The sequence below is a fragment of the Chiloscyllium plagiosum genome, unplaced genomic scaffold, assembly GCF_037043375.1.
Source record: "Chiloscyllium plagiosum isolate Xiang-an unplaced genomic scaffold, Cpla_swu_hap1 HiC_scaffold_37, whole genome shotgun sequence".
NCBI classification, from domain to species: domain Eukaryota; kingdom Metazoa; phylum Chordata; class Chondrichthyes; order Orectolobiformes; family Hemiscylliidae; genus Chiloscyllium; species Chiloscyllium plagiosum.
Genome location: NW_028270175.1, coordinates 16957938 through 16980348, shown reverse-complemented (window position 1 = coordinate 16980348; position 22411 = coordinate 16957938). Strand labels below are relative to the sequence as shown.

Below are 22411 nucleotides of genomic sequence, written 5' to 3'. Positions count from 1 at the left end.
GCTTTCTCTGTTTTAAAAAGAAATCAGCTCCTCTATTCTTCCTGCCAAAGTGCAGAATTCACATCTCTGTCAAGTTTTTACCTACTCACTCAACCTCTCCATGTCCCTCTGCAGACTGCTTGTTTGATCCTCACTACCTGCCTTCCCACTTATATTTGTGTCATCTACAAACTTGGAGATAGTACATTCACTTCCATCATCCAAGTCATGAATATATTTTGTAACTAATTGTGGTCCCACCACTGACCCTTGTGGCACTCCACAAATTACAGATTGCCACCCTGAAAATGCCCACCTTGAACTAACTCTCTATCATCTATCAGTTAGCCAATCCTCTGTCCAAGTTAATACAATACCTCCTTACAACATGGGCTCTTACTAACTAGCCTAACAAATGGTAAATTATCAAATGCCTTCTCAAAATCCAAATATTTGAATGCACTGCTTCCCCTTTATCTATCCTGCTGTTACCTCTTCAAAGTATTTGATATCTCATTCATCAAGTAATACTGACTCTGCTTAGTTCATTACAAACATCTCAATGCTTTGCTATTCCATCCTTTATAATACACTCTACCGTTTTCCCAATGACAGGCATTAAGCTAACTGACATTATTATGTCTCCTCGCCTTTTTGAATAGGAATATTGCATTGGCAGTTTCTAATCCTCTGGCACTTTTGCAGAATCTAAGAATTCATGGAAGATTATGAGCAATGCATCCATTGTCTCTGTAGTGATGTTCTTTAATATCCTAGGATATAACCCATCAGGTCCAGGGGACATTTTGACTTTTAGACCAGTTAGTTTCCTTAGTATATTTTCTCTGAAAATTATTATACACATTTCTCCTTCGCTTTCTCCTCAGTTGTTGGTATTTTTGGAATGCTATTAGTATTTTCTACTGTGAAGACTGATACAAATTATTTATTCAGTTTCTCTTCCATTTTCTGGGTCCCCATTACTATTTCCCCAGTTTCATTCACTAAGGTGCCAGTGTTCACTTTGGCTTGTCACTTTCTTTTTATGTGTTTAAAGAAGCTCCTGTTGCCTGTCTTGATATTATTTACAAGTTTACCCTTAAAGTCTATTTGCTCCCTCTTTATTATTGTTGGTTTTTAAAATGCTTCCATTCTTTGGCTACCACTAATCTTTGCCATGTTGTATGTTTGTACTTTCAATTTGATGTTATCCGGAACATCTGTGGATAAACATATTCAGCTTATCCCCCTCTTAGAGGCCTTCTTCCTCATAGGAATATATCTTTCTCATGGGGATATATCGTTCTTTGACCCACAAACTATTTCTGAAACATTGACCACTATTCCTGAGTCACCTTTGCTGTGAAGACCCTTTCCCAGTCCACTCCAGCTAACCTTGCCCTTATTTCTTTATGAGTACCCTTATTTAAGGTTAGAAGAGTTGTTTTTGACCCAAGTTTCTCCCTCAAACTAAATTCTAAACCATGCCATGTTATGATCACTGTTTTCTAGGGGACCTTTTACTCTGAGTTCATTTACTGAACGTATCTCATTGCACATTACCAGATCCAAAACAGCACAATCCCTGGTTTGATCCCTAACATATTGTTCTAGAAAACTACACTGTGAATTCTTCCTTGTGGCTACCTCTGTCAATTTGACTTTCTCAATCTACATGAAGATTAAAGTCATATATGATTAATGTACTGTATTTTTTACATGCTCTCATTATCTCTTGATTTGTTCTCTGTCCCACCATACTGATGTTAAGGGACTTATAGACTACTCCCACCAGTGTGTTCTTCCCTGTACTTAGCTCTGTTTGAAGCTTGGTTCTAAAATGCAGAATTCTCTTGCCTGATAACAATCAATTAACCTCAAGTTTGAAAGCTTTAACTGAAATCCTTGCCTGAGGGAATTTTGGGGGGGAAAAGTTCCACTCCCTGCTTGACTTGAGAAACGTGGTTCAGTAGCACAATGGGCAAGTCATGTTGTCAGTTCTGAATTGATAGCTTCCTGAAGTTTCATCACAACAATCAGAAATGCCTCATGAACAGTTGTTATCTGCTATATTTTGATGAAATCAAGATTGAGCTTTACCTCTCCCCTGTCGCCCAGCATAGAGTCTTTGGGTTTTGGAAGCTGTTGGCCACTGATGATCCTCAACACGAGCTGTTTCTTTGGCTGTCCAGAGAGTAAGTCTTCTGCTGTTGGGTTAAAGTTACCTGCAATAAGGCAATACTTAAGTAAGGACAGACTGTAAAAGGTGACAAGGAGAAAGTGAGGACTGCAGATGCTGGTGATCAGAGTCAAAAAGTGTGGTGCTGGAAAAGCACAGCTGCTCAGACAGCATCTGAGGAGCAGGAATAAAAAGTGTCAAATCCATATAATTAAGGCCTCCTCCACACCCAGCCCACAGTGTAGAAAGTGAGGACTGCAGATGCTGGAGATCAGAGTCGAGATTGCGGTGCTGGAAAAGCACAGCAGGTCAGGCAGCATCCGAGGAGAAGGAGAATCGACGTTTCGGGCACAAGCCATTCATCAGGATTCCTGATGAAGGGTTTATGTCAGAACATCAATTCTCCTGCTCCTCAGATGCTGCCTGACTTGCTGTGCTTTTCCAGCACCACACTCTCGATACCCTGTCCACAGCCTGATGTAACAATTTGCATTATGTACCATCATGAACAAGGTGAGACAACTCAAAGTGTTTCACATGAATGTTATCAGACAAAATCAACACCCTGACACATAGAAAGATCAACAAAAAGTCAAAGGGGGAGATTTTAAGGAGCATCTAAAAGATGACAAAGCAGGAAGTACAGAGGTTTAGGGAGAAAATTCCAGAACATAGGCTTTGACAGCTGAAGGCATATCTGCTAGTGGTGGAACAATTAAAATCAGGAATGTTCAAAGGGTCAGAATTGGAGGAGTAATGAAATCTCAGATGATTGTCAAGGCTGAGAAAGATTTGAAGAGATTAGACCATGAATTGATTTGAAAACCAGGGTTTCAAATCATTGCATTGCATGAGCCAATGTGAATTAGTGAGCATACAGATGATGGGCAGACAAAAACATGATGCCAATAAAGTTGAGCATAACTCAACAAAAGGAAAATCAGTTTCTAAGAATAAGAAAAAAAAGAGATAAATTAGGCAAGGAATGGGGTGAAGGGGATACATTAGCAAGGTTGCAGAGTGAAGGAGATACATTGGGCACAGACTGAAGAGGAGGGGGCTCTGTGTCAGAGAAACCTACACACTCTGATCTTCAGAATGTGTAGTTAAACCCAAAACAGACTGGTGACACAACAGTCAATTTTACTCTCTTCATTTCTTCCTGTTTGGGGGCAATTGCAGTTTGACAGCACAAAGCTGTCCATAATTTGGCACTAATTGTCAATCTGAGAGGGACAGACCATATGGACAGCTGGTGCAGGGAATTAAAACAGCAGATTGATGCAGCAGGGAGCACTGTTCCGAATTTGGACACCTGACCTCCTCCATACCTGACCTCAGAGTTCTGACCAGGGCCAGTTGGCAAAGTCTTGACAAATGTTCTACATAGCAGCATTGACATCTGACATAGACATAAGCATAGGTCTGGAAATTTCCTGTGAATATTTATACCTTGGTGATGGCCAATAATTTAAATGAATGCAATTGCTGAAGGTGATAGGTTTAAATTGTCTAAAGAGAATTCTGCATTATAGCTATGATCAATGCCATTAGATTAAAGGAATTGTTCATAGGTCTCATGTTTTTTTGGTCTGGCTTTGCTAGATAATAGGGACAAGGCTGCTAGTGATGGAGAGAAGACATGTTGTCAGGGAAACCAAAACTAGGAATTATAAATACAAGATAATCAATAATAAACAATAAGTAAGGAACTTAGGGCAAACAGCTTTACAAACAGAGTGGTTAGAATGTGGAACTTGCCACCACAGTGAATAGTTGATGTGAATAGTCAAAATGGAAAGTAATAAAGACAGGGCATGAGGCAGACAGGAACGGAAGATTCTGCTGACAGGATGAGATGAGTAAAGGTTGGGAGCACAAACCAGTATGACCCTGTGGGGCTGAACGATCTGCGAATGCTGAATAACAAAATCATTTCGTACTTGCAGGAGAGTTGTTGAGCTGGATTGTGATCTTTGGCAGATTATCCGCTGTGCACTGAATATCTTGTATTGCAAGTTACAGATGGTATCTAACTGTAAAGCAATTTTGTGCTAAAAAAATTGCTTGCACTCATAACTGGATTGAGATCAGTCAGGTTTGATCCTTAGCAGAGTTTCAAGATTGACATGCTTTCTGTCTGGAATGGATTTGAACGGAGGTTCTGCATGTGTTAGGATAAAGTCTGTCACATTTTAGCACCCCGATGACTTCTCAAAGAGACCTTTAAACCCTTCAATGTGTGCTTCAATCGAATGCGGAATGAAAAGGTAAGAATATCTTTATCTCTGCTGAAGTCTAGTCCTCCTGCCAAGTTAACTAAATTTGATCTGGATTAAAATCCACATTTTGGAAACCTTGGAATTTGGTGCTATCCTGCTCGATCTGGCTTCCTACTCCCTAATCCTAAATGTAACTCTTGCCCTTCCACCGAAAGGAAACAGGTTTGCTCTTCCGTACCTTGAGTCATGCACTTGGGTTTAAGGACATAACCACAGCTTCCATTGGAGCTAAACTTGGCCCTGTTTAGTTGCAGAACTCTTCCTTCAGACTGGTAGTTAAGTGCAACTGTAGAAAGATGGAGAGAGAAAGAGCATTAGAGCTGGAGCATTGCACACAACGTTTTACAATGTCTAACAAAGTAATCACGGTATTGATGGCAACAGAAAAGAGTTCGCTTTTGTAGGGAGTCAGAGAATACTTGATGGCATTACCAATTCTCATAGGAGACTGCTTAGAATTCCAACCAGATGATGCCAGAAAAGGGAACATTGCAATCTATTAAAAGATGTAATAATATATTGCAGCACTCCATCATTCTGACACATTAATGACATACTTCACATAAGTGGCTGTGAAGAATAAGGCAATGGCGGTGCGACACTGACCAGGACGGAATTGCAATGGGAGGATCATTCTGTAAAAACTAGGGTTTATTAACACCCCACTCTCAGCCTGTGTCATAGTGTCATGAAGCCACGGTAATAGAAATATTGATGTGAGGGAGCGAAGTGCTTCTCTGGAACATAGAAACAGGTGATAGCTGTTTTATTAACAATATATTTGCATCAATCACTTTCACAATGAGATGATTTCCAAAATAAATTATGTTTGTCAGTGGAAAGGCTCCCCCATTAAATTCTTTCGGAAAGGTTACAGTCTACAGTCCTGTGTGACAGGTATACTATATGCTGGCACCTGACAACTCCTTTTGTTTCACCAACCTGCACCTCTGTGAGCAGCTGCTGAGACAGGAGGCAGATCAAATGTCACTTCAACTGCAGCAGGGGACCAGAGATTCCTTTGGAAGGCCAGTTGTGAACCTGCTCTGCCATTTATTTTGAAGGTGACTGGCCTGTATATGACCTGCATCTCGAGTGAACATCTGCTTCTGTTCAGGGACCGAATCCCACCACCCCCATCGCTCACAGAACAGCGCTTCGGAATTTATCTCCCTGCCACTTGGTGATGATCGAGTCTGATGCCTCTCCCTGGATAGAACTTCACAATGCACTAGGCCAGAGCTGACTACTGGGACAAGATACAGTTGTCAGGGAGACGGGATGGGGTTTGTTTTGATTCCATACCTAACTGGCAGCCAGCATTCCAGAAGGGTTGAGGATTGAAGTTACTGGAGTCCACTCTGTAGGAGGATGGGTAGATGCGAGAGAGCTGCTGCTGGTTCATACGGACAAACTGCTGCGGCTTTTGCTGAAGGAGTTGATGGGTTTTCGTTTCACTGTACGAAGAGACCTGCCAACTGCACGACACTGTGAAACAAAGCAGGCAGAACCGAGATTATGGTGGTAATGTCACTGTGGTAATAAACCAGAGTCTCAGACTAACGTCTCAGGCCCAAGGATTCAAATCCCACCACAATAGCTGCAGGATTTTAAATTCAAATTATTGACAAATCTGGAATCGAAACCCAGTCTCAGTAGTAATAACGATGAAACTGCTGTCAATAGTCGTAAAATCCATCTGACTCACTCGCATTCTCTTGGGGACAGCTGGCCTATATTTGATTCCAGACCCATAGCAATGTGGTTGAATCTGAACTGCCCTTTGAAATGGCTTTGCTGAGCCACTCAAATCGCAGGAAATTAGCGGTGAACAATAAATGTCAGCCTCGCTTATAATTCCAGCATCCCATGACGGAATGAATTTCACAAAAAAATAGAGAAATGGGAGGCACAATTAAGCAGGATTCTGCTGTATCCACTTAAAGAGGTAACATTCTTCAAGAAGGACGTTTCCCCCAATTTTAAGATTCTCTTCCCTTCTCTCAAAATGAATTCACAAACACATTCTGGGATCATTTGGGTGTCAATCACATCCCTCATATGTTAGTGAGTCTGCGACAACACAATATCACAAGTAAGCCTGATCTTATCCTCAACTAAGCTGCAGGGACTCCCTTCAAATACTGAGATCACTCAATAGTAACAGGCTTGCTGTCATAGAGTGATATAGCACAGGAAGATGTCACAGCTTTCTCCTTTGAATGTGATCCTTTGACTGAACATTCCTTTCTCTTCAACCAAGAGCACTGCAACAATTATAGCAGCTCAGTTGTCAACCCAGTGAGATTGCCTCTGCGTTTAAACTACACAGTTAGCAGGGCACTTAGTACATGAGCTGACAGTGTCAGTGGCTAGTTTGGGAATGAAACAATTTACAGTCTGGCTTATTAAAATAAAGATCCAAAATAATCTTAATATAGGTGATTGTCCTGCTACTTTCATGAGAAACAAACTCAGGGTTGAGGAGGTTTCAGAATGTAGCCGTTTGGTACAAGATCCTAGAAAATTGCTGACAAAAGGACACAACATTTTTCATCTTGCACTCATCAAAGAATACCAAACTTCAAAGGGAACAACAATTTAAACTGCATGAGAAACAGGGTGCTGAGTGGTCAGGTTGTTGTCATGGAGAATGCGCCAGGGAACTGATGTTCCTCAAGGCTTTGTTCTTTCTGTTTGCAAAGGGCAGGGTCCTACATATTTATGATCTATGTAGCTTCTAGCAAGCCCTTAAACCAGGAAAACAATTTATTTTTCTCAGGGTCTTTCAAGCGACTAAAGAAAGTTCAGCCTTTGAATGCATGCTATACACAGACACAAGGTGATCAATTCCACCACATGACTGCCCAGTATGGCAGGAGGAATTGTGCCACCTGACAAAGTGGGATAAAGATAAGAAATTGGAATTTGGTGCCCAAACCCTCCATACGCTCGAAAATGGATGTGCCTGAATTTCTACCTCATGTTACCTGCTCTCAAAACTGATTGACTTTGGAAGTGTTAGAATGACAATTCACTACAACTCACCTTCAGAGTCAATATCATACATGCCGACCGACTTCGTATACTTGACCAGATCGGAGAGGGCCCGGGACAGTTTCATGGTCTTCTTCTGCCTGCTACTTCTGCCAAAAGAATAAAATGGAAGAACTTTCATTTATATAGCACCTTTCACAACTGCAGGATATAGCAAAATGCTTTACAGACTGTGAAGCACTTGTACATTCTGTTGCTGTTGTAAGGAATCCTGCAGCTAATTTACACACAGCAAGTCCCCATGATAACAATGAGATGAATATTCAGTTCATGTGTTTTAATATCAGTGGTTGGAGGATAGATCATAGAATCCCTACAGTGTGGAAACAGGCCATTAGGCCCAACAAATCCACACCAACCCTCCAAAAAGTAACCCAATCCAGACTCATTCATCTACATTTACATGAATACTTCACCTAACCTACACATCTCTGAACACTATGGGCCATTTAGCAAGTCCAATTCACCTAATCTACACATCTGTGGATTGTGGGAGGAAGCCCACGCAGACACGGGGAGAATGTGCAAATTCCACACAGACAATCGCCCAAGGCTGGAATCAAGCCTGGGTTCCTGATGCTGTGAGGCAGCAATGCTAGCCACTATGCCATCCCAGATATTGGCTAGGGCAGTGGGAAAACTCCCATTTTTGTCTTTGAAGTAGTGCCATGGGATATTTTTACAATTACTTTAGAGAGCCCTCAATTTAACATCTCAATAAGTTCTATTCCACCCAAGCCATTTTATTAAGACAAAAGATGATACACTTGGAACACAAAAGGTCATTCAGCCCATCAAATAAATTCCTCCTTCAACCTGGAACCAGGACCACACATCTCAGTTGCTGAGGAAAGTTTTTGCAAAGTTCTTCACTGCCATCTCCTCACTCGAGTAAAGACAAAGCATTTCTAAATAAAGGCCATTTTATTCGGATCTAGCAGTCTGCGTTACAGATCCTAAAACTTACCCTGCTCAAACTGACAGACCGAAAACTCAGAGTGCTGTGAAATTGCTACTTCCAAGGCCAGTTCTTGAATCTGGCCCTTGCTGAGCTAAACTCTTTCTTGGGAGTGAACATTCACAATGTTATCTGGAGCCAGGTGCCTTTCCTAAGATTCAATGGCATGAGTCCATGAGCTGAGAAGGTTCCCTGTCCCATGACTGAGGAGTGAAAGAGAAACCATGTAGAAATGTTGGGACAAATCAGATTGAACACAACTGTTGTGTTCCATTTCACTCCCCACCTCTTCCTCCGCTACATTGATGACTGCATTGGCGCCACCTCGTGCTCCCGCGAGGAGGTTGAGCAATTCATCAACTGCACCAACACATTCCACCCTGACCTTAAATTTACCTGGACCATCTCTGACACCTCCCTCCCCTTCCTGGACCTCTCCATCTCCATCAGTGGCGACCGACTTGACACTGACATTTTCTACAAACCTACCGATTCCCACAGCTACCTGGATTACACCTCTTCCCACCCTACCTGTTGCAAAACTGCCATCCCGTATTCCCAATTCCTCCGCCTCCGCCGTATCTGCTCCCAGGAGGAGCGGTTCCACCATAGAACACACCAGATGGCCTCCTTCTTTAGAGACCGCAATTTCCCTTCCCACGTGGTTAAAGATGCCCTCCAACGCATCTCATCCACATCCCGCACCTCCGCCCTCAGACCCAACCCCTCCAACCGCAACAAGGACAGAACGCCCCTGGTGCTCACCTTCCACCCTACCAACCTTCGCATAAACCAAATCATCCGCTGACATTTCTGCCACCTCCAAACAGACCCCACCACCAGGGATATATTTCCCTCCCCACCCCTCTCCGCCTTCCGCAAAGACCGTTCCCTCCGTGACTACCTGGTCAGGTCCACGCCCCCCTACGACCCACCCTCCCATCCTGGCACTTTCCCCTGCCACCGCAGGAACTGTAAAACCTGTGCCCACACCTCCTCCCTCACCTCCATCCAAGGCCCTAAAGGAGCCTTCCACATCCATCAAAGTTTTACCTGCACATCCACTAATATCATCTATTGTATCCGTTGCTCCCGATGCGGTCTCCTCTACATTGGGGAGACTGGGCGCCTCCTAGCAGAGCGCTTTAGGGAACATCTCTGAGACACCCGAACCAATCAACCAAATCGCCCAGTGGCTCAACATTTCAACTCCCCCTCCCACTCTGCCGAGGATATGGAGGTGCTGGGCCTCCTCCACCGCCGCTCCCTCACCACCAGACGCCTGGAGGAAGAACGCCTCATCTTCCGCCTCGGAACACTTCAACCCCAGGGCATCAATGTGGATTTCAACAGTTTCCTCATTTCCCCTTCCCCCACCTCATCCTAGCTTCTAACCTCCAGCAACTCGATCCCCTGACTTGTCCGGACTTGTCCGACCTGCCCAGCTCCTTTTCCACCTATCCACTCCACCCTCTCCTCCCTGACCTATCACCTTCATCTCCTTCCCCACTGACCTATTGTACTCTATGCTACTCTCTCCCCACCCCCACCCTCCTCTAGCTTATCTCTCCATGCTTCAGGCTCTCTGCCTTTATTCCTGATGAAGGGCTTTTGCCCGAAACGTCAATTTTGCCTGTCCTCGGATGCTGCCTGAATTGCTGTGCTCTTCCAGCACCACTGATCCAAACATGTGCAGGTCAGGTGAATTGGCCATGCTAAGTTGCCCATACTGTTAGGTGCGTTAGTCAGAAGGAAATGGGTCTGAGTGGGTTACCCTTTGGATGGTCGGTGTGGGGTGGTTAGGCTGAAGGGCCTGTTTCCACACTGTAGGGAATCTAATCTAAGCTCTATCTAAATGGGAGGCTCCTTATTTTTAAACTGTATCCCCTAGTCCTAGTTTCTTCCATCAATCATCACTGTCCCAGTAGGGACTTGCTCCTCTCGGCTCCCAGAGGACATGCTGAAAACAGGAAAGATTTACAGGGATGCAGTGCAGGGGGAGGAATCTGAGATGGATTGGATAGCTCTGCCTAACAGCTTGCACAGACACAATGGACTAGATTGCGTTTTTGTGTGCAATCTCTTGTGTTCAGTGGTCAGGACCTGTCTGCAAAATCAGAGCTTCGGGCAATAGCATGTCACTTGACAGAGACTTTCTCAAACCGGACAGTGCTGTGGTCAGATCCCCCACCTTGAGCTCCGCGACCAATTCTGATTGTTAAGGACGAAGATGGTGGAGATGTTCAGGGAAGAATCACAACTTTAATGCCTGATGTCAAAGATCAGAGATATGAGCAGAGAGTGGAGGAACTTGGGATTTTCAGCTTTTTTAATGATGTGATTGAGAGGTGAAGGTATATCTGATAAAGATAATTATAAAGGGGTAATGTAGCAATTTGCATGTTAGACTAGTAATCTGGATGAATGTGAGTTTAAACTCTATTCACAGAAGAAATAGAAACAGGTTTAGGTCAGAGGGCCCCTTGAGTATACGCCCACCTTTCAATAATCTGACATTGTTCTTAACATCACTTTCCCGCCTGTTCCCATAAATCCTACCTCCTGTATATTTCAATAATCTTTATTTATCAGGTTGAGAATTTTAATTCAGTTATAAACATTCTGGGAATATGAAACAAGAGATCCACAAAGCTGCTGGTCTGTCATCAAATGTTAACAGCTTCACTGACATCCTTCAGCAAAGGAAACCTGTCATCCCTCCCGAGTCTGGAAACAAATGTGACACAATAAATAAATAAAGACCAGCAAGGTATTTGGGTAATAAATACCAGCCTTGCCACTGTTGACCACAGATTAATTCATTCCTTTTTCAAAAAGAGAATGGGAAAAAGTAAATCCAGACAGAGCTGTGAAATAAATTGCCAAAGGGACTCTGATAAAATAAAACTTAGAATCGGTATCAAAAAATGTCTCATCCAACTAATAACGAGCATTTAGAATGATCATCCAGACGAAATGGTGGAGGTGAAAGACATGGAATCATTTAGGGGACAATTGGGTGTTGAAACTAGGACACATTTTTGGTGAATTAAGATTGGCAGAATGGCCTTCGTGACCTGCAGTTGACTAAGTGAGAGAGGTTAGCCTCAGATCTGGTTACCAAACTCTGGAAAACATGTTCAAATTACTGATATGTCAAACCACTTTCCAATAATTACTCTCCACGGGAGGTTCCTTGCCTCATCAATGTTGAGCACTGACAATCTCTCTGTGCAACTCCTTATACATTTACCTCATCACATGCACTGTTGATCTACAAGCAGATGCTTGATGGTCGTGATCTTCCTCATCATCTTCTAAGCTCGATGACTTCTTCATCTTCACTGTCTTTTTCTGCAATAAACGATCCATTAACACTGGATTAACCTTTGGTTGGTTGAACAGGATGAACAGAACATTGATGCTACAATGCTTCTGGCACTTTCCTTTTGGAGGATTGGATGTTATTTCATTCTACAGGGACCATGCCACTCACAAGAGCATTGCCATTCTTTGTGAATGACCCTTGACAGCAAATAACAGGAAGCTATTTGAATACGGTAGACTTCATTGCCAAGATTGATCTTGCTCCAGATAAGCAACCATGTTGAATATACAAGGCAATTGTTCCCCTCTCCAGATCAAAGAAGACCCATATGGTTAACTCCATTGACCCCCTACCCATCACACTGCCAAAAACTGAACCTAGAAATTCTGGTTGGAATAGCTCAGCATGACTATGGGTGATGCCTTTACCCACAGAGTCATTTGGAAGAATCATACGGAGTTATTGAATGCTCTTCAAGTAAACAACTTCTCCACTGTGTGGATACAACCAGAGTGCGGCTGCACCCTATTCCAGGAACCATTTCCATTTCCACACATTATCTCAGTCGTACCATCCTGGCTGGACACCATCGAATAGAAAAAGATGAACACAATACTTGCATTAATATAGATTCTGTCATGTCCTGAGAACACCTCAGTGTGCACAGTCACTTAAGCACTTCTGAAAGTGTCAACAACTTGGAAATAAGGCAGTCATTTTTGGCACAGAAGCGTCCAGAAAGAGCATTGTGAAATGAACAGATCATTGTTTTATTCATGATAGCTGTTGTGGAATATATTTTGTCCAGGACATTGGGGTGAACTTCCTGCCCTTTCAATATACCATGGATTTATTTTTCAATGTCGATCTGAGATGGCAGATGGGGTCTCAGTTTAATGTCTCACTTAAAAGGCAAGCCTTGAACTGTACTTCAATTGGAGAGTTAGCCTAAGTCAAATGCTCAGTCCCTAGTGTTACACTGAAACCCATAACCCTAATGCCAGAGTGATACCCACAGAGCTGTCGATATTTTCAAATCAACCTGTTCAGAAATGTTACTACGCAACTTCAGAATGGGTCGGACTTGAACCCAGGGTTGCTGGCTCAGAGCTAAGGGTCACACTAAGCCACAGATAGTTTCTAATTGACCTGCACAGAAATGCAATGACAGCCCTTTATGGCAGGTGGGACTTGAAGCTGACAGTCCTAGTCCAGAGGTGAGGAGATATTTTGAATGAAACAGACCTCTCCGTCCAACTCGTCAATGCCGACCTGATTTCACAAACTGATCCAGTCCCATTTGCCAGCATTTGGCCCTAAACTCTTCCTATTCATATATCCATCCAGATGCCTTTTACACGTTGTAAGTCTCCCCGCCTTCAACACTTCCTCTGGCAGCTTCTTCCATACACGCACCACACTGTGTGTGAAAAACTGCCCCTAAAGTCCCTTTTAAACCTTAAACCTATGGCCTCTAGTTTTGGACTTCCCTACCCGGGGAGAAAGACCTTGGCTATTCACCTTATCCATGCCCCTTATGATTTTATAATCCTCTCTGAGGTCACCCCTCAGCCTCCAACAGTCCAGGGAAAACAGTCCCAGCCTATGCTGTGAAACATTTCTGGAGCAGGTGGAACATAAAACTAGGCCTTCTGGCTCAGAGGCAGGGACATTACCACTGCACAAAGAGACCTCGCATTGAGCCATGGCTGATACCTCATAATTGACCCACCTACCTGGGAAGAGGTCATACTGAAACTCCATGGTAATTAACCTGTCAATTTGGACTAGCTGCTCTGAAACTGCACTATCAGTTCCTCTCTTGACAGCATAAAGTCTCAGCCAAAGAGTTCCATCTGTAAGCTAACTCTGCACCATCCCAACAGCACCAGTCCCCACTGACCTTACGCTTGGAGAAGCTGCCAATGAAAGACCGGCTGTGCCTCTTGTTAGTTGTCAGATCTTCTCCAGAATCAGTCCCATCTTCAGCTTTACTCTGACAGGGGAAGAGATACAGGCACACAGACAAAATAGAGACAGATACACAAAGAGATACACAAAGAGAGAATGAACATATACAGAGAGTGAACCAGGGAAGAGAGAGAGAGAGAGACAAATATACAGCCAGAAAGCAACCAGAGCGGAAGAGACACAGGCAGAGAGCGCGATACACAAACATAAAGTGAACGAGAGAGAGACACAACCAGAGAAACAGAGAGAGAATCACAAAAGAGGAAACACAGAGTGAACCAGAGTGAGACAGCAGTAGGTGCACATGCAAGGAAGAGAACAAAATACGATTACACATGATTAAAGAAACGCATGGTGTTATTCATGCAAAGAAACAGAAATGAAGACATAATTAGAAAAAAGCAGGGAAAGGCACACAGACAGCAGAAAATCATATGGAGAATCAGAAAGAGACAGAAACAAAGAGAGACAGATGGGAGAACAAAATGGGAAAGAATACAAAAGTTAGGCAACGAATTGTATCGTCTAAAATAATAGGTTAAAAGAATATAAATTACAGCCAGTGTGACACAGTTTCTGTTTGCAATTTGTCCACCCCTTGCATTTTAATCACTTCAAGGATGTGCAAAGCTTGAGAGATTAAAATATGCATTCCTACTTTGAATCCAACAGAAGCATTGAGGCTTTCAGCTGAGGCTATGTACAACACAGTGGTGCCAGCAGTCTGAACGTTATCGCCCTGATAATGCTTCCCATCCACTGTACCAGAGCAACACTTGTCTGGCATCTGAAAAAAGTCAACAGACATACAGACGCTACACAGAAATGGGACAAAGGTGCTCAGAATCATTAAATTCTACCATGGAGTTCACACTTAGACGGCATCTTTCATGACACCAGACATCCCACAGTGAGCAGGGAAGTACTTTTCAATTTGGTCCCTGTTGTAATGTAGGAAATGTTGTTGCTAATTTGTACACAGCAAGTTCCCACAAAAAAGATGTGAAAAATCATTTTTCTGAAGTGTTAAGAGGAAAGTGAAAGATGAAATTTTAAAACGTATATTTTGTGTAATGTGAAATGCTTAGGATATATGTTTCTAAATATGGAAGTACTTTCATATGACTTTGCCAAAGTTTAGCTGACCTTGTTTGAAAATCTAATTTTTAATGATGTTATCCTCGCCGAATATTGGCGCAGACACCAGGGATGATTTGTCTGCTCTTCTCGGATGAAGTGCCATGGGATCTTTCATGTTCGTTTGAGAGGTGACGAGGCTTGGAAAATGGCATCTCCAACAATGCCATACTGGAGTGAAAGACATGACTTCTGTGTTCAAGTCAGTGGAGTGCGACTATGAACCCGTAGTTATCTAACTCAGAGACAGAACTGCTCCCCTTGAAGGCACAGTTGAATGCTAAGAATTAAGATTGCAAAAGAGTTTGACAGGTTATCCACAGAGAAGATGATTTCATTAGTGGAGGAATTCAAAACTAAGGGCCTTAAACATAAGCTAGCCATGAATAAAATTAATGAGGAGTTGAAGAGAAATTCATTTTACTTAGACAGAGGTGGGAATGTGGAACTCGTTAGCACAGGGAGTGGTTGAGGAGAACAGCATGGAAGCATTTAAGGGGAATTCAGAGAAGCATGAGGCAGACACAATATAAAAAAATACGTTGCTCGAATGAGGTATGGGAGCATAAATATGTAAGGACCTGTTGGGCTAAATAGTCTGTTTTGGTTCTTTAAATTCCACGTTTAATCACTGCATTTTAAAAAGCCTTCAGTCTCTGCCGTGTCTCCCTGATGCTGCAGCGTAAACTAGAGCCGCTTCTGACAGCACCACAATGTGCTCTGGAGGATTTGTCAAGGCTGCCTGGCTCCTCACTGTCTCGCTTGCTTCCCTTCAGTCTCCAGGGTCTCAGATCAACCCAGTCTTCGTCATGTATTAAATCCAACACAATCACAGTCTCGCACGACTCCTGCTGAGCAGTGGCTGGACTTAAAGTTCCATTATAGCCCCAGTTCCCATTACTTCCCATCATGTCTGTTCAAGCTGCAGTAAGGCTTATTTATTGGTTTCATTTGATTTTGTAGGTAATGCTCACAAAGTAACAATTATTGTCCATATTTGTTTCTCCCAAGGGGGATTCCATCATGTTGTGGGTTCAAATCTGATGTAAAAGAGGCTTTGAATACAAAATCCAGTCTGACATTCCCTGTGCTGGGACTGAGGTAATGCTGCACTGTTGGAACCCTCTGTGAACTTGAGATTTTGCACACAACTTTCCAATTCAGAGACATGATTTTGCAGACCTATAGCTGCCACAATAACAAGTGTTACTGTGGAGGCCAAGTCATTGAGTGTCTTTAAGGCAGGGATAGACAGGTTCTTGATTCGTAAGGGGATCAAGGGTTACAGGGAGAAGGCAAGAGAATAGGGTTGAGGAAGGGAGTAGGTTCTATGGACTAAATGGTCTAATTCTGCTCCTATGTCTTCTGGTCCTATCCCTTGGAGACTGCCTTGTACTCTTCTCAGGTTATTTTCCTGTCAACCATAAAGACGGTTCAAGGGACAATCAACTTACCACAGACTTTTCCACTGCAGACGTGGACCCAGGGGTGAGAATGTGGACATCCCTGCATTTCTGCTGTTGAGAGAGAGAAAAGTTCACATGAGTCAAAAAAGGGTTGGATGTAGCCAATGCTGACTCAAATGAATCATCTTAAATCTGTGATTGAAAGATCTTTGCTATCCATATCAAAGGATATGGAGCCAAGGCAGGTGAATAGAGTTAAGGTGCAGATCATCCATAATCTCATGGAAGGGTGGAACAGGTTCCATGGCCTTCTCTGATTCCTCTGAGGGCAGACAATCGCTGCAAATAGCTGAAACAGCCAACTCAGCATTAATCACATACAAGAGTGAAGAACAGAGTCTGTTCACATAAGTCTCACACGCACACTGAAGGTTGCAGAATAGCAGTACATTTCAGCCAGTGCTTTCCATGCTATGTTATGCTTCAGTTTAATGCCCCCCCCCGAAAAGGTGACACCTCTGATGCTGCTGGCCCAGCTCAGTCCTTCCCTCTAGAGAAAGATACAGGACCGGAACAGTCTGGAATTTTCTAGCAAAGATCTTGGACAGCAATCAGCTGTACAGTCAGTGCAGTGGGTAAGGAGGAACTGTTTACAGACAATAGAGGGGTCTAATATTCCAGAGGAATTTGCTCCCCCAATTAATGGGAAATCAGAAGGGTTTTGCCACTGCCTCAAACTTGCTGCAAAATGAGTTTGGTTTAATTGCACATACTTTATTGTCCTCTCTGATCGATCTGAGTCAGATCTCAACTTGAAGGGACTGGGTGACATACCCCAATGTCTGTAGTACTGTTCTGGAAATAACATAGAGGATAATGCAAGTCTGGAACGCAGTCCCTCACTATTTGATGATAAGGTACAGGGTGATGAGGGAAGGGGAGGATGGAATTTTCTACATGCCTTTTCTCTGGAATTTCTGCAACTTGTCACCAGTCAGTACCGAGGCCAAGTGCAACATTCCCACAAATTCAAAAAATATGCTGCAACCAACAGCACTGTAGTTACTAATGGAGGCTTCAATCCTTCTCAAACACAACTTACACTGACTTATCCCACAGTATCACAGCACTGTTTCTGATCACAGACATAAAAACATCATGGCCTGAGCAACTTTACCTTTCCATCCAGTTCATTCAGGTCAACTCTTTTCTGCATAACCGCATTTGCCCTTTATTTCCAATCCAGCACTAACTGGCACTTTGAGCAGGCTATACTCCCATTTACTATTGATGGACAAAGCTCTCACCCATTAATGTTATGAATAATAAGAGGAGAGTGGTAAGGAGTGGCTAAACTACACACACAAGCACAACAACTTGTCATCTCCCATTCTATCCTTACTTGGGATGACCTTTCACATCATCCTTTTAGCCTTCTTGGTCTCTACTCAGCACCTTCACAGGTCGATGTGAGCTCAGCCTCACTAAATGTTGCTGTCTGGAGTGCACTCATAACCTGGGTGATGGCTGGCACTGAGTTGGGCCCTTACCAAGAGAGAAGATAGCATCTGTTGCAGCCTGGAGGCTACTCTAGAGGTGCATTGGCCTGGAGATACACTGAACAAGCTGGCATCATTCAGGATACCTCCCTTTGTAATCTTCAGATGGAGCAGAACCATGCTTCCCTGCTAGATAGGGAGGTCAAGAATACGAAATACCAGGTCAACAGCACAGCAGCCTGGGGAAAGGATATCCCTGCTGCTGCACTGCACATGGAGATATCATCATCACAGGCCTCTCATCTCCAAGTTTACAACTAAAAATATACTAGGACAACCTGTCCCTGTGTATATAGGTCAGCCACTCCTCACCACTCTCCTCTTATTATTCATAACATTAACGGGAGAGAGCATTGTCCATCAATAGTAAATGGGAGTATAGCCTGCTCAAAGTGCCAGTCAGTGCTGCTGGAGATACAAACACTGAGTGAGTGTCAACCAGGCCTACCCATTATCACCATCACCATAGGGTCTACTGCCCACTGTGGGAGACCCTCAGCTACTCAGAGCAGACCAGGCCATGCTACCAGGGCAGCTGCCAGTTCCCCTATTTCATCCACTTAACATCCCTCACATCTGGAGATAAAGCTGTCCAGTCTGGACAGTAGACAGACAAGCTAAACTCTGTATAGGGGGTCAAGTATAAAACGCCAGATGATGGCTGCTCTCCAACTCGAGAACTGAAACATTCCAGGTCACTTGCTGGCCCTTTCTCTGACCAACTTCAGGTCAGCACTCTAGGGAGTAACAAGAAACACAAAAAATATTGGGAAAAGGTGGGTTAGACCTCCCTTCAATTTATCAGCCCCTCAGTATTGCCCATGGAGACTCCAGGCATCAAAGATCAATGAGCAAAAATCTCAGAACAAAAATTACAGGGGGGCATTTTTAAAAAAAAGATTTATTTTCTTTTACATTTTCTTTGAATTATTTTCTTATTAGCTATGAAAATATTGGAGATGGTGAGGTGCAGCTGTCTGATTGAGCATAGTAGCCGGAGACAGAAAGGCACACAACAAAGCTTCCAAGAACATGACTAACTGGAGTCGGGAACCTTCTCTATCTCTGATACGATATTCTACCCACACATTTCCTAATGACAACTACCAAGCGTTGTTGAAGAACCATTGAACCTGCTACAATTGTAATTCAAAATCCCCAAGGCCGAGCCTGTTGATTATAATTACAACGAATACTAAACAGAGGTGGATGAGCTTAAGGTGTTGTATGTTAAAGCTCATTTCAGCTTTAATAAAACACATCATTTGAATTGTAATTGCCGATCTTATCATTTCAATTAGAGCTTGTGCAGCTTGTAGAGGCTTGTGTTGTGAATTGCCCTGTAATTACTGATAAGTGAGCTCAGAGAAAGCAAAACATCATTCGTCAACGCTAAAGGATAGGATTAAAGTGGTGTTTAAAATGTTAAAAGGATTTGACAGAGGAGATAGAGAGCAAGTAGAGTGTCAAGAACCAGGGATACAATTTGAAACTTAGAATGGGGCCTTTCAGAAATTAATCCAGGAAGGATTTCTTCACACAAAGAGTGGTTGAAATCCATAACTCTCTCCCATGGAGGACTCTCGCCCTGCAGCACAGCACTGTCTGGATGTTGAGTCCTTCGTCTCTGGAGTAGACTTGCAACTTCCTAACTCCAAAGGAGTCCATGAACCAATATTTTGATCAGCTGATAATTGATTTATCTTTTTCAAGCTGTACCTGAAATTGCAAACTCATTCACTCAGTCAGAAGGATAAGTACAAAGTTTAAGCTCGGGCTCAATCCCTAAGTTGTTGTTTAAAGGATGTTTCTATTTAATAATAACTCATGGCTTCTATTGTGAAGGTAAAAACAAGGACTGCAGATGCTGGAAACAAGAGTCTAGATTAGAGTGGTGCTGGAAAAGCACAGCAGGTCAGGCAGCATCCAAGAAGCAGGAAAATCGACATTTCGGGCAAAAGCCCTTCATCAGGAATAGAGGCAGATGCCTGCAGAGTGGAGAGTTAAATGAGAGGAGGGAGTGGGGAGAAAGTAGCATAGAGTACAATAGGTGAGTGAGGATAGTGGTAATAGATCAGAGAGAAGGGTGGGGGAAGGTAGCAAAGAGTACAATGGGTGAATGGGGGTGGGGATGAAGGTGATAGGTCAGAGAGGAGGGTGGAGTGGATAGGTGGAAAGGAAGATATGCAGGTAGGACAAGTCATGGGGACAGTGCTGAGCTGGTGAGTCTGTTTCAGGACATGGTTGTAAGAGCTTAAGGGCAGAGGAGATGACCTGGGGGTTGCAGTGAGAGAGAGAGAGACTCACTGAGATTCTTGTATTTTTCCTCCTTGCTCTACAAGAATCTCCCCTCAACATGCACAGGACAGAGCATATACACAAACTCCCCTCAACATGTACAGGACAGAGCAAATACACAAACTCCCCTCAACATGCACAGGCCAGAGCAAATACACAAACTCCCCTCAACATGCACAGGACAGAGCATATACACAAACTCCCCTCAACATGTACAGGACAGAGCAAATACACAAACTCCCCTCAACATGCACAGGACAGGGCAAATACACAAACTCCCCTCAACATGTACAGAACAGAGCAAATACACAAACTCCCCTCAACATGTACAGGACAGAGCAAATACACAAACTCCCCTCAACATGTACAGGACAGAGCAAATACACAAACTCCCCTCAACATGTACGGGACAGAGCAAATACACAAACTCCCTCATCATGCACAGGACAGAGCAAATACACAAACCCCCCACAACATGTACGGGACAGGGCAAATACACAAACTCCCCTCAACATGCACAGGACAGGGCAAATACACAAACTCCCCTCAACATGTACAGGACAGGGCAAATACACAAACTCCCCTCAACATGTACAGGACAGGGCAAATACACAAACTCCCCTCAACATGCACAGGACAGAGCAAATACACAAACTCCCCTCATCATGCACAGGACAGAGCAAATACACAAACCCCCCACAACATGTACGGGACAAAGCAAATACACAAACTCCCCTCAACATGCACAGGACAGGGCAAATACACAAACTCCCCTCAACATGTACAAGACAGGGCAAATACACAAACTCTCCTCAACATGTACAGGACAGAGCAAATACACAAACTCCCCTCAACATGTACAGGACAGAGCAAATACACAAACTCCCCTCAACATGCACAGGACAGAGCAAATACACAAACTCCCCTCAACATGTACAGGACAGGACAAATACACAAACTCCCCTCAACCTGTACGGGATAGAGCAAATACACAAACTCCCCTCAACATGTACAGGACAGAGCAAATACACAAACTCCCCTCAACATGCACAGGACAGAGCAAATACACAAACTCCCCTCAACATGCACAGGACAGGGCAAATACACAAACTCCCCTCAACATGTACAGAACAGAGCAAATACACAAACTCCCCTCAACATGTACAGGACAGAGCAAATACACAAACTCCCCTCAACATGTACAGGACAGAGCAAATACACAAACTCCCCTCAACATGTACGGGACAGAGCAAATACACAAACTCCCTCATCATGCACAGGACAGAGCAAATACACAAACCCCCCACAACATGTACGGGACAGGGCAAATACACAAACTCCCCTCAACATGCACAGGACAGGGCAAATACACAAACTCCCCTCAACATGTACAGGACAGGGCAAATACACAAACTCCCCTCAACATGTACAGGACAGGGCAAATACACAAACTCCCCTCAACATGCACAGGACAGAGCAAATACACAAACTCCCCTCATCATGCACAGGACAGAGCAAATACACAAACCCCCCACAACATGTACGGGACAAAGCAAATACACAAACTCCCCTCAACATGCACAGGACAGGGCAAATACACAAACTCCCCTCAACATGTACAAGACAGGGCAAATACACAAACTCTCCTCAACATGTACAGGACAGAGCAAATACACAAACTCCCCTCAACATGTACAGGACAGAGCAAATACACAAACTCCCCTCAACATGCACAGGACAGAGCAAATACACAAACTCCCCTCAACATGTACAGGACAGGACAAATACACAAACTCCCCTCAACCTGTACGGGATAGAGCAAATACACAAACTCCCCTCAACATGTACAGGACAGAGCAAATACACAAACTCCCCTCAACATGTACAGGACAGGGCAAATACACAAACTCCCCTCAACATGCACAGGACAGGGCAAAGACACAAACTCCCCTCAACATGTACAGGACAGAGCAAATACACAAACTCCCCTCAACATGTACGGGACAGAGCAAATACACAAACTCCCTCATCATGCACAGGACAGAGCAAATACACAAACCCCCCACAACATGTACGGGACAGGGCAAATACACAAACTCCCCTCAACATGTACGGGATAAAGCAAATACACAAATTCCCCTCAACATGTACAGGACAGAGCAAATACACAAACTCCCCTCAACATGTACGGGACAGAGCAAATACACAAACTCCCCTCAACATGTACAGACAGGACAAATACACAAACTCCCCTCAA

At 43.6% G+C, this 22411-nt stretch overlaps 1 protein-coding gene across 1 annotated transcript in view; it reads right to left on the bottom strand.

The window, feature by feature from the left end:
• The window catches only part of plch2a (phospholipase C, eta 2a), a 156989-nt gene that overhangs the window by 44485 nt on the left and 90093 nt on the right, over positions 1-22411 (bottom strand). Inside the window, exons 12-18 of the mRNA XM_087980397.1 lie at positions 16346-16408; positions 13687-13779; positions 11709-11809; positions 7489-7586; positions 5746-5928; positions 4619-4726; positions 2080-2204 (exon numbers count right to left, since the gene is read on the bottom strand). Of these exons, the coding sequence (XP_087836523.1) occupies positions 2080-2204; positions 4619-4726; positions 5746-5928; positions 7489-7586; positions 11709-11809; positions 13687-13779; positions 16346-16408 (771 nt within the window). The remainder of the gene's footprint in view (positions 1-2079; positions 2205-4618; positions 4727-5745; positions 5929-7488; positions 7587-11708; positions 11810-13686; positions 13780-16345; positions 16409-22411) is intronic.